This window comes from Spermophilus citellus (assembly GCF_964194105.1).
Source record: "Spermophilus citellus genome assembly, chromosome: 13".
In the NCBI taxonomy this organism is placed as follows: Eukaryota; Metazoa; Chordata; class Mammalia; order Rodentia; family Sciuridae; genus Spermophilus; species Spermophilus citellus.
In genome coordinates, this window is record NC_138193.1 from 70,347,106 (window position 1) to 70,360,189 (window position 13,084).

A 13,084-nucleotide genomic window follows, 5' to 3' on the forward strand; every position below is an offset into this window, starting at 1 on the left:
AGATTCAATGCAATTCTAATCAAATCCCAGCAAGTTATTTTTGTGGATATCAACAAACTAATTCTCAAGTTTACAATGGAAAGACAATAGTCTCAGAATAGCCAACTTAAATTGAAAACCGAAGTCAGAGGACTGACACTCCTCAACTTCAAGACTTACTATAAACCTACAGTAATCAAAACAGTGTGGTATTGGTGGGGAAAACAAAATAAATAAATAGATCAGTAGAATTTTAAAAAGAGTCTAAAAATAGATCTACATAAATATAGTTAACTGATCTTTGATAAAGGAGCAAAGACAACACAAAGAAGAAAAGAGAATTGTCAACAAATAGTGTTGGAAAAAACTAAACATCATATGAAAGAACAAAATCTAAAAACAGAGTTTACAATCTTCACAAAGATTAACTCAAAATGGATCACAGACCTAAATTTAAAATGCAAAACTATAAAATTCCTAGAAGATAACAGAAGAGAAAACCTAAATGCCATGGGTATGGTGATGACTTTTTAGATAAAATACCAAAATCACAAAAGAAATAATTAACTGAACATCATTAAAAAACCTCTGCTCTGATTCCAGTGACTCAGGAGGTTGAGGCAAGAGGATCACAGGTTTGAAGCCAGCCTCAGCAATTTAGCAAGACTCTCAAGATCCTGTGTCAAAATAAAAATAAAAAGAACTGGGAATGTAGCTCAGTGGTAAAGTACACCTAGATTCAATCCCTACAACTTGAAAAAGAAGAAAAAAAAAAAGGAGGAGGAAACCCCCCCGACTTCTGCTCTGTAAAAACAAAAAACAGTATGAAAAAAATGAGAGGACAAGGAACAGACCAGGAGAAAATATCTGTAAAAGGTACATCTGATAAAGGACTATTAAAGCACCCTTAAAAAAAACTTCAAAATATGAAAACCCTCAAAAAATAATAGGCCAAATAACTTAACAGATACATCACCAAATATACAGATGAAAAATAAGCATGTGAAAAGATGCTCCATGGGGGACATGACTCAGTCATAGAGCATTTGCCTAGTGTTCAATCTCCAGCACCAACAAAAACAAAAAATAAGAGGAAAACAGAAAAAAAAAAAAAAAAGATGCTCCACATCACTTGTCATCAGGGAAATGCAAATAAATCAACAATGAGACACTATTATACACCTATTAGAATGGCCCAAATCTGGAACATTGACAACACCAAATGCTGGTAAGGGAAATAGAGCAAATGAAACTCTCATTCTGCTTGTAGGAATGCAAAATGGTACAACCACTTTTGAAGAGAGCTGGGTAGTTTCTTACAAAATTAAATGTACTCTTACCATGCAATTCAATCATGCTCCTTTGTATTTATCCAAAGGAACTGAAAACTTTCATTCACGTAAGAAAACCTACACAGCCCTTTATAGCAGCTTTATTCATAATTGCCAAAACCTGGAAGCAACTAAAATGGTCTTCTATCTGTGAATGAATAAACTAACTATGATACCTCCAGGCAATGGAATATTATTCAGTGATAGAAGGAAAAGAGCTATCAAACTATGAAAAGACATGGAGGAACTTTAAATGCATACTGCCAAGTGAAAAAAAGGCAATCTGGAAAGACTACACATACTGCATATTTTCAACTATGTGACATTCTAGAGAAGGCAAAATTATGGAAATAATAAAATGTCAGCAGTTACCAGGGGTCGTAGGAAGAGAAATAAATAAGCAGAGCACAAAGGATTTTCAGAACAATGAAACTACTCTGTATGATACTGTGATGATAGAGATATGTCATTATACATTTATCAAAACTCATAGAACATATAATATCAAGAGTGAACCTGTATACTATGGACTTTGGAGAATAATGATGTGTCAGTGTATATTTTTCAACTGCAAAAAAGTATACTAAAAAAGTGAGGCATGTTGACAATAGAGAGGTTATACATGTGTGGGGCAGAAGCTGTATGAGAAATCTCTGTACCCTCAGCTCAATTTTGCTGTGAACCAAAAACAATGCCAACAAAGAAAGTTTATTTAAAAACTTAAGTTGCTCTCTTGTTGCTCTCTTGATGTTAAAAAAAAATGGGTAAACATAAACTTATCTGAATTAAAGAAGTTTTTCTGAAATGTAGAAGAGCATAAGGTTTAGAGTAAGATGACACAGATAAGACAGTTTAACTAAGCTTTTTGCTTTTGCTCAGTGATCTGGGATAAGTCACTCTGAAATCAGAACATATCGAAAGTGGATCTGCCAAATATTTTACAAGGTCATACACTAATGTGTTGTAACTGAATTTCATTATATTTGATTTCAAAGACACAATTTCTGACTAAACATCTGGAAACTTTGTTTTACCTCATTTTTTAGTTGTGCTTTAATTCATTATGAAGGTAATTTAATAGTATCTTCCAAGTTTGGCTTTTTGCTTACAACACCATGTAATTGTAAACAAGAAAGAGAATACCAAACATTATGTGAACATATCTTGTATGCTGCATCCATAGCACAAATGTTGGTGGCTCCCTCACAAAGAGTTTTGCTCACAGCTCTAGGTTCTAGACTTCACTTAGAAATATGGGGACTATATTTTCTTTTCAGCTGAGTATTTCTTACCTGTAATAACTAAATTCACAAACAACTTTAAATTTTGAAGCCATTCAATATTCCCTCTGAGGTTTTTGAGGGTAAATATATGAGAGTATAATATGCTTTGTACAATGTTTACATATTCAGAGTATCAGAGAAAATTCAGTATAACTCAATCTTACCTGAGGGTGGGTGTTCAAAATGTTCACCATCCCCTTGGAAATTGCTCATTTTTGCAGCTTCACTAGTATGTACTGGGGGCTCTTCTGTTTTAGCCTCTAATAACTTCAGAATTCCAAAATTCAATTAAAAAACACACACACACACAGTTTAGATTAACTTTTACTAATCCAAGAGAGTCTATTTTCCAAAATTTTTAACATGTTATTAGCTCCTACTTTTTGAGGTAGGTAAACATTTCAATTTAAATCACACAGTATTAATGATAACTAGTATGATTTGAATTTGAACTTAGAAAGAACTGAGTGGAAACCCAGTCTTCGTCCTTACTATTCATGTGACTCAAAGTAAAACACCAAAAAATATTGTAAAAGAAACAAAAACATTTAATTACAAAGTGATTTTCCATTATTTGTTTAAAATAGTCTATATGTCACTACTATGAAATGCTTAAAGTAGCCACAGTTGGTTTACTTCTATTTCTAAAATGGAATAGTATATTTAAACCAAAGAGGGCTGGGGATGTGGCTCAAGTGGTAGCTTGCTCGCCTGGCATGCGTGTGGCCCGGGTTCGATCCTCAGCACCACATACAAACAAAGATGTTGTGTCCACCGAAAACTAAAAAATAAATATTAAAATTCTCTCTAAAAAAATTAAAAATAAATTAAAAAATAAACCAAAGAAATTGTTTAATCATAGGAAAAAAGTAAACTAATATTAATTCATTTTTCTTTAAAAATCAAGAAAAATCCAACCTTATACAGCTTATTAGGCAATTCATGTATACCTAAATAATAAACCTCTATATGCTGGGTGATAGATACATGGGGATTCATTATTATTACCATCTCTACTTTTTTGTGTTTGATAACTTCCATAATAAAAAGTCTCAAAAAAAATCATTGACCCCTAAGACATATTATCCAAGAAACATACTATGTTTTGCATAAAATCAGAAGGTCATAATTACTATCTTCTAATAGTTATTTTGAACTGGTGTTATTCTATATCTTAACATTTAAAAATCTTCATTAATACCTAAGAACTTCACTTCCCTTTACTAAAAAGAAATTTACTCAAATCCCAATGGCTTGGAAGGCTGAGACAGGAGGATCATGAGTTCAAAGCCAGCCTCATCAGCCGCGAGGTGCTAATAAGCAACTCACTGAGACACCATCTCTAAATAAAAATGGAAAATAGGGCTGAAGATGTGGCTCAGTGGTCGAGTGCCTCTGAGTTCAATCCACAGTACCTTCCCCCAAAAAAGATAAATCTCTTTCTTCTGCTTTTCATTGGGTACTTAGAGTAAAATGGATTTTTTAAAGACAGTAAAATAATACAAGTATGTATCATGACTAAGAGGAAAAAATGTGGAAAACGCCTGTAATCCCAGGAACTTGGGAGGTTGAGGCAGGAGGATCAAAAGTTCAAAGCCAGCCTCAGCAAAAGCAAGGTGCTAAGCAACTTGTGAGACCCTGTCTCTAAATAAAAAATACAAAATAGGGCTGGGGACATGGCTCAGTGGTCTAGTACCCTGAGTTCAATCCCTGGTAAAAAGAGGAAAAATTGGAAAACAACTTTTTTTTTTTTTGGTACTAGGGATTGAACCCAGGAGCACTTCATCACTGAGTTACATCCCCAGCCCTATTTTATTTTATTTTATTTTATTTTATTTTTTATTTTGAGACAGGGTCTCGCTACGTTACCTAGGGCCTCACTAAATTGCTGAAGCTGGTCTCAAACTTGGAATCCTCCTGCCTCAGACTCCCAAATCATTGGGATTGCAGGTGCCTGACAAAGAAATAAAGAAAAAATTTAAGTGACTGAGAGATAGTTTATATTAGGTTTCCTTTTCTCCTCAAATAGATTGTGAAAATATAGAAAGGGAAGCAGCCAGGAAAGAATAAATACTAGCTTCCCACAGCTCTATCAGAGGAAAATATCCTTGGAAAGATTAGGCACTTTTTTTTTGGGGGGGGAGGGGGGTAAATGGTTGACCAAATTATTTAATGTACATTTCCTACAAACAATGACATTATTTCATATAACCACAATAAAGCCACCAAAATCAGGAAGTTACCATTGAAACGTGACTGTCTCATACCAACACCCCATTCATATTTTGCTGGTTTTCTTGAGCGCTCTTTCCACCTAGGGGTTGGGGCAACAGACAGAGTCCCTAGTTGCATTGAGTTGTTAGGTACGGATAGTGTCCTATGAGCTGGAAGAGCTCCTCAATCTTCCTGTGACTTTTGTCACCCTTGATACTCTGAGACCTTCCACCAGCAGTTCTGTAGACTGCCCCTGGTTTGGGTGTGTAGTAGGTTCTTATGGTTAGATCCAGTTTATGCCGCTGGGTAAGAATGTCACAGGAGTGATGTGCCCTTTGAGAGACATCTATCAAGTAGCCTATGATCTCTGCTCATCCTTTTATCAACAGTGGTCATTGATTATCTGATTAAGGTGAGATTAGGCACTTTAAGGAAATGGTTCTTAAATGGAAGAACTGTATGCCAAGAAATATGGTACTGAATCATTCTGCTTCTACATGATAATATTAAAGCCTGCAAGGAACCTTTGGTAGTAGCTGTATCTGCTGTTTCAACACACTAAAGCAGTCAAGAATGGAAAAGTAAAATATTTTTCTTAATCTTTTATTCAGAAAATTAAGGGAGATTTTTATAAGGAACTCCCCAAAACATGAAATGTATTACAGTTTTTGAAGTTCATGATCTTGGTCTTTATTATGGAGTTTTAAAAATAGGTTGCTTGAAGATTTATAAAGTGAATAAAGTTATAAAGAGAGAATTACTTATTTTTGGTACTAGGGATTGAACCCAGGGCCTCACATACACTACGCATATGCTTTCCACCACTATGCTACACCCTGACCCAAAAAATACTTTCTATATAAGAATGTATAAGGTTACACACTCTTGTAGGAAAGAAAGTATATACTTCATGCATAAAAAAGTATAAAACTTTAAATATAAATGCTTAGACTTGCCATGAAAATATGACTACTTGAGGAACTGTGTAGTTTCATAGAAGCTTAAATGTTAACAGCAAAAACTATGTGCAAAATTAGTAAGAGATAACAGCAACTGAATATACTCCTGTTGTATTTATATGTTCTGCAGGCACCTTTTTTTTTCTCTTCCTTTCTTCCTCCTGGTCATATTCCTCTTTTGATTTTCTGAAATATACAAATATAAGGTTAAAAAAAAGTAAACTTTGTTTTTTGGTGAAAAAACAGTGTTCAACTAAGCAACATGCTGTGAGCAAGGCATTTTGGACACAGAGATGGAAAATATAATACTGCCAGGCTTTAAAGCTTACAATCAACTGAAGAGAAATAGACAATATACTGCACAATAAAATTTAGTAACATAAAATACATGGTTACCATTTCTTTAAGAATTGTGAAGGGAAATCCTAAATCCAAATCTGAATAGCAAATTCCATTAATCAATACTTTGATTTTCTTTAGAGAGATTAATTATTACCCCCCCCCCCGATAAGAGCCATTTCTCCCCTCATTCTGTTTTTTTCAGTGGCATCTGAACTATCATAAAGCATTCCTGATGCCACTGTGCCAAAGCCTATCAATTTTTACAAACTGCTCACTGAGGCAGTCTGACTTACGAAAACAGCTGAGGGTAACATTTGTACATGTTCATAACTAACCTGTACCATAGTATATCCACCTCAAAAGCTTTTAGAAAATAAAGTCTAAAAGCACAATGGATCAGTTTTCAGATTACATATCAACCAATGCAACCAATACAAGTCAAAACTTCACCATTACTATGTACCAAATACCCTGCTATCTTCAAATCTTTAAATTCAAAGCATTCTGTGCCATGGAAATTAAGATCTGGCAAGAAAGGGCCAGGTCAACCTACACATCTGTTTTCCTCCCTACAACCACTCAAACCCACTGAAGTTAAGCACTAAATTAGGACACCTGTCATAGTTTCCACTAGGCCATCTAACCCAATGATCATCTGGTACTCCACTCCACAGTTATGCAGGTATCCTTCTCCTCTAATCTTAGTACATTCTCACAGTTAAAAATTAGATGCTACAATTCCCCGCCCCCTTCCAAAACTTCCATAATGGTCAGGAGACCATAGAAATGCCCACTAAGCTTTCCTAGTTCTGCGTAGGCCCCTTTTGTGGGTTGCATGTCTACCCCACATAAGGCATTTGGATGAAAAATCATGTACTACAAAGAAGAAGAGATCTGCAAAATACTAATCTGGAATAAACACCTCCCGATGTTGTCCAGTCACCCTGTCAGCTATGCATCTGTGGAGTCTGGAAGACAAGTATCCTACCATGTGACAACTACTGCTAATTCTAAGATCTAGAAGCCATGAAGAATTCAGCTTAACTCCCCTCCTCACCAGGGTTCAGGCTGGGTATACTGCAACTTTTTTTTCCATTAGTGATTAATTATATGGTGAGAGTAAAGGGAAAAAAAAAATAGACTCAGTTGGGCTAATGTGGCATGAGTCACCAGAAAATAATTCTTCCTATTAATTAAGAAATGCAAGGGGCTGGGAATGTGATTCAGAGGTAGAAGGCTTTCCTAGTGCTAGAATTCCTGGCTAAGAGAAAAATAAATATAATACGAGTTGAGCATTCCTAATATGAAAATTCAGAATTTTTTGTACAACACCACAGTGCTCAAAAAATTTTAGATTTTCAGATTAGGAATGCTCTCAGTAAGGCTTATGCAAATATTCCAAAATCTGAAACCATCTGGCACCTGAAACACTTTTGATCCTAAACATTTTGGATGAGGGATAACTCACATAGTTATAAAATGATAAATTTGAAGGTCTTTAGTAGAAAATTTAGATATTTTACTAGTTTATAATATTTTCTGGATAAAAAGCACATACATATAATTATTACTGTTATTATCTTAACTAATATTACTAATGATTCATTCCAAAATAATTATAAAGAAGTATACCTAAGAACTTCCCTCAGGATTTTCATCTCTTCCTGTTCAAGGTCACTGACCACATCAGAACCATCAGTCAAGCAGTCAGGTAACATACCTGTTCAAAATCAAACACCACATGGAATAATATCAACTCAACTGAAAACACTTATTTTTGACTGTTCTAGTTCATCAAGTAAAATTAATTTAAAATTTATCACTTAATAAAATATTTCATTCTTATCTTTTAACTCTTTCTCATTTTAGAAAATAAGTCCCACCAAAAATAACCAAAATTTTATCTAGAAATATATCTCAGTAATTGTTTGTGTTTGCTATTAAAAATAACAATCATCATCAGGACTGGAGATGTAGCTCTGCAGTAGACCACTTGGCTAGCATGCTATCTGTTCTGGACTTGATCCCCAATACCACACACATGTATACAAAAGATATCTGGAAATAAACAATATAAGTTTCTGGCTTCTGGAATCATACAATATCTGAGAATATACCACTGAAATCATTAAGCTAGGATTAATAATAAAAACATGCTCTTAAAGGTGACTCTTAAATTGAAAGAGCTTAAAAAATATTATCTTGTTAAAACAGCATTTAGGCTGGGGATATAGCTCACATGCACAAGGCCCTGGGTTCAATTCCCCAGCATCACCACCACCAAAAAAAAAAAAAAGGCATTTAATACTCTTCATTCATTTATTATATGTTAACATTATATTATAGCATTTATTAAATGTTACTAAAAAAGAGTTCTGTTTACTATGTGCAATAGAAACATGGTGCTAAGTACTTTGTGGAGGTATTAAAAAGATGAATAATGCAATATCTGCCCTTGGAGCTTTTTTTCATATATTGATCTAATAACTATAAACCACAGCAATATCAACTTCAACCCAAAGCAATAAAAACTGATAGCATGTAATTTTGTAAATGTAGGTTTAATTTACTTTTTTACTTATATATTCCTGGTAAACAGGAAGAGTGGTAATAAGTGTTCTGCTTCTATCTCTAATAATTACTTTCTAAATTAGCAGAATGTCTCCTCCTTTTTTCCTTCTATTTCTTCATCCACGTATGACTATGGGATTTTATATCTGCTCTAAAGTAAAGTAGCTTCATTATTTTAACCCCTTTGATATTTAGATGCATTTTCAAAATTAAACAATTTATTTTGGGATAATTGCAGATTCACACACAGTTGTAAAAAAAAAAAAAAAAAAAAAGAAAGAAAGATGCCATATACTCTTGACCCAATTTTTCCCATGAGTAACATCTTGCAAAACTACATAGTACAATATCACAACCAGAATATTGACAACTATAAAACTCGACAATCTTATGTGCAATTTTGCTCAAAGGACATAAAATTATTCTTCTAATAATAATCTTTGTAGGGAAAATTAAAAGTACTAAGGGAGGAATAATGCAATGTATTTCAAAACCATCACAATAATGCTCTGGCATGCATTTTCCCCAAATTCTTAGATATGATACAACCAAAATCCAGAGAGCCTTTCAGAATTTTCTCACCACAAAGACAATTTTCAAATAGCCTGCAGTTTTCTAAGATACTAATCTCTAGATCTAAATTAAGCAATATTCTTAAATACAAGTATGAAAATTCTGTAGCAGAAACTAAGAATTAGTTTATGTTAAAATGTAGTCAAACTGTCCCACACTGTGGTCTGACACCAGCCATTACTCCATATTATCACCCTCATCTTCCCTCATTAATGTATACCACATTTTGTGTAGTCATCAGACAGCCAAATACTTAAGAGGCTGGGTCTCCCCTACCCCAGGAGTAATTTTTGACTGGTTGAAACCAACCATAATAGGTTCATTCACTATGCCAGAAAGGCAAGTGACCCCCAAGCCTGATCAATAGGGTTTGAGGAGAAAATTCTTAGAGGGCTTTCATGAAAGTGCTATCTTAGTAACAAAAAGAAATTTACAGGAAGAACAGGAAGAAGCATTCCTTTTCTTCAAGAGATTCTATTAAGCCTGCATTGGATATAGCCAGAGTATAATCATGAGAGAAGATCCTGAGAATGGCAGAATATAAAGATAAAAAATGTCAGGGTCCTTGATAATATCACTAAGCCACCAAATGAACCAACCCTGGACCTGTCTTTCTTTTCTCCTTTCCTCTGGACTTGCTCTATGAGATGATTATTTCTAATTGTTTAGACCTTTTGATGGGGGTGTTCTGTTGCTGGAAGTCAAGCTATAGGTATTTACTCCCTTTTTATTAAAATCTAAATAGTTTCCAGTTAAATTTCAATGTAGTGTCCAATGTCAAGTTCACTGTTTCTCTTATCAAAACTGATTGTCTCAAAACAAATTTTACTAATATAAAATAATTATCCCCACAGGTCAGAATAAAGCATAGTCTCAGGAATATTAAGACAAAAAGATTTTATAGATCAAACCATAGTAAAAAGACAAAAAGAGACTATTTTCCAAACTTATTTACACAAAAGTATCAACACTGTGTTATGCATTCTTCATGGTTAGGGTAGTATTATCTCCTACCCACGGACAACAGCTCTATTACCTGCTGTGGAAAGCATCTTGGGAGTTTAGGGGATGGTTAAGATAATGGCTGGCTCTAAGGAATAGAGTCCACTCACATCAGACAAAATGAAAAGGAGAATCTTCAAGAGTTTGCAATAGAAGCACTATTGTTGTATGTTCTAGACACTTAAGAGTAAACAGTACAACTGAACTTTAGCTCTCATTTCTTCAGGAAACAATCAAAAGTATGGTCCTGCTGCCAAACTATGAAAGAGGTTATAGGCCATGACAAAGAATATCAGTAGCAATCTATCAAGCAAAGGAACACATAAAAATTAAGATAACGTTACCAGAGCCAGAAATCTGAAACAGAGATGAGAATCTGCTTTGAAAAGGAGATGGTATATTAATAAGAAGTATGATTAGAAACTTGACTGTTTTAAGTCAGAATATTTAAGTAGTTCAGGTACAAAAAAGGGGGTGAGGACAAAAGCAAAAAAGGGCTACAGGGGAGGTGAGTTTAAGCACAGGGACAGGCAAAAAATAAAGTCAAAGAGAGTTACTAGAGCCTTCTGTTTTCTTTTCTATTGATGTTGGTACAATAATTTATTGCCCTAGACCAGTGGTTTTTAGTGTGGTCTCAGGACCAGCAGCTTCAATATCAGCTGGAAGTTTGTTAAAAATGAAAATTATTAGGTCCCAACCCAGCCCTACTAAATCAGAAACTGAGGTTATCATGTGTTTCAACAATTCTTCCAACTGATTCCAATACACATGAACCACAGTTTCTTTCTCAAGTCTTAACAATGATAAGCTAGCGGAGTAATCTTTTCTTAGCAGTAATTATAACCAATACAAAGTGTCATAAACACAAAAGCTAAAGAGAAAATCAAGTCTGCTTTCTTTGAGATGTCCAATATACACTGATCAGTTTACACTTTTTTTTTTTTTTTTTTTGGCGGGAGGTTGGGGAGTACCGGAAATTGAACTCAGAGGCACTTGACTACTGAGCCACATCCTCAGCCCTATTTTGTATTTTATTTAAAGACAGGATCTCACTGAGTTGCTTAGCACCTTGCTTTTGCTGAGGATCTCATTGAGTTGCTTAGCACCTTGCTTTTGCTGAGCAATACTGTCACAGAGAACACCTCAACAAAAGCCTCATCAAAAAGATCTATTTGAAAGAGGAAGGAGCCCTTCCCCCATTATTGAATTCGAAATCCTCCTGCCTCAACCTCCCCAACCACTGGGATTACAGGCATGCACCACCATACCCAGCTACACTCTTGAGTCTCTTACATCAGCTAAAGATTTTCAAACTTGAAATAAATGTATAAAAAGTAGCCTCACTTAAGATCATATTAGAATTTTTTTTAAAAAAAGCATTAGCACTTAGATTTCTAACTTCAACATTTTACCATTTCTCTCTTGAATTATTCGAATAGCTTGCAACTGCATTTCAATGTTTTTCTGGACCATCATTGCTTTAAAGATAGTAAAATCTTCTGCTGCCAACACAGGTTGCAAAATGGCCTGTGAAAAGAAATCTGGAGGTTAAATGAAGACTAAATTTTTAAAACTATTTCCCACACATTCAAATAATTTTCATTGCAAAACAGCACATTAATTCATGAGTGCTGTATCATTTATGGTTAGATGACTCAAATGGAAAATTTTAAGATTTTATTTTAAAATCCTTTAAGATACAATTCTCAAGAGGATAACTCTCCAAATCCCATGTTTAAGCTAAAGTTAACCATGATACATTTTCCAAATGAGCCAGTACTAAATGACTCTGAAAAAACAACACAAGAATCTGGCTTACCTTTTTGAAGTTACCACTTCAGTATTTAGGTTTGTTTTTCTACCAAAATAACATCTATTTAATTTATATTCCTGTCACTTAAATTTTATTGCTTAATAAAAATTCAGTAACTACAAAAATCATCCCTTAATCAATAAAAAGTACCAAGTTAAATGTCAATAAATGGAATCTGGAAAGTAAGTGTAATGAACAATTATGTGAATGCTGTTGTAGTTGTCTTATATGCAGAAAGTTATTAGAAAGAAGCAGAGTTAGAAATTGCGATGTAAAATCAACTGAGAAGTACAAGAAATTAAAAAAAAGGTGTCTAATATTAGGGTGCACACTTAATACTTCCCTTAACTATTGAGAATATTATATTATTAAGAGCAAATCAATTTCCAAACTAATTAATAAAAAGTAGAATAAAATATAAATGCCTAAAAACAGATCTTATTTAGAATTCTTTCCAGCTTTACATGATATTACTGGAAAAGCTGACCATACAAAATCATGCTGAGGCAATGAAGGATATGTGATTTACTAGGTAGGCATTAGCAATATTGTCACAGAGAACACCTCAACAAAAGCCTCATCAAAAAGATCTATTTGAAAGAGGAAGCAGCCCTCCCCCCATCAACCAGCTTACATCCTAGATTTGTGCAGGAGAACAAAACAAAGATAAAGTGAAAAAGCAGTTCTATGTGACAACTACATGGGGTCAACTATAGAGAGAAAAGAGGAAATGTTTCTTTTCCACTAAGTTTACAAATACAGTCCAGAAAGCCCCAAAGCAGGACCTGACAAACAAGCTTCAGCTGTGTTTGAAAGCTGCTGCCCAGAGTTCAGTACTCAAAACAATGTGGGCAGTCTCTGTGATTGCTTACTGAAGTCTACCAGGGTCCGATTTATAGGATTATGCCACTAAATAACTTCTCTGGAACTTATAATACAAGGTTCCTCAAAATGTTATTCTTGATTCCTCTTAATAAATGCAAGAAAGAGGAATTAATAAAATGCATATTCCTGAGC

The 13,084-nt window shown here is 34.3% G+C and overlaps 1 protein-coding gene across 5 annotated transcripts in view; it reads right to left on the reverse strand.

Moving 5' to 3' along the window:
- Positions 1-13,084, reverse strand: part of CFAP36 (cilia and flagella associated protein 36) — a 47,842-nt gene that overhangs the window by 22,121 nt on the left and 12,637 nt on the right. For all 5 annotated transcript variants that reach the window (XM_081265263.1, XM_081265260.1, XM_081265261.1 and 2 more), the window contains exons 4-7: positions 11,667-11,781; positions 7,741-7,828; positions 5,901-5,952; positions 2,758-2,860 (exon numbers count right to left, since the gene is read on the reverse strand). In XM_081265263.1, the coding sequence (XP_081121389.1) occupies positions 2,758-2,860; positions 5,901-5,952; positions 7,741-7,828; positions 11,667-11,781 (358 nt within the window). The remainder of the gene's footprint in view (positions 1-2,757; positions 2,861-5,900; positions 5,953-7,740; positions 7,829-11,666; positions 11,782-13,084) is intronic.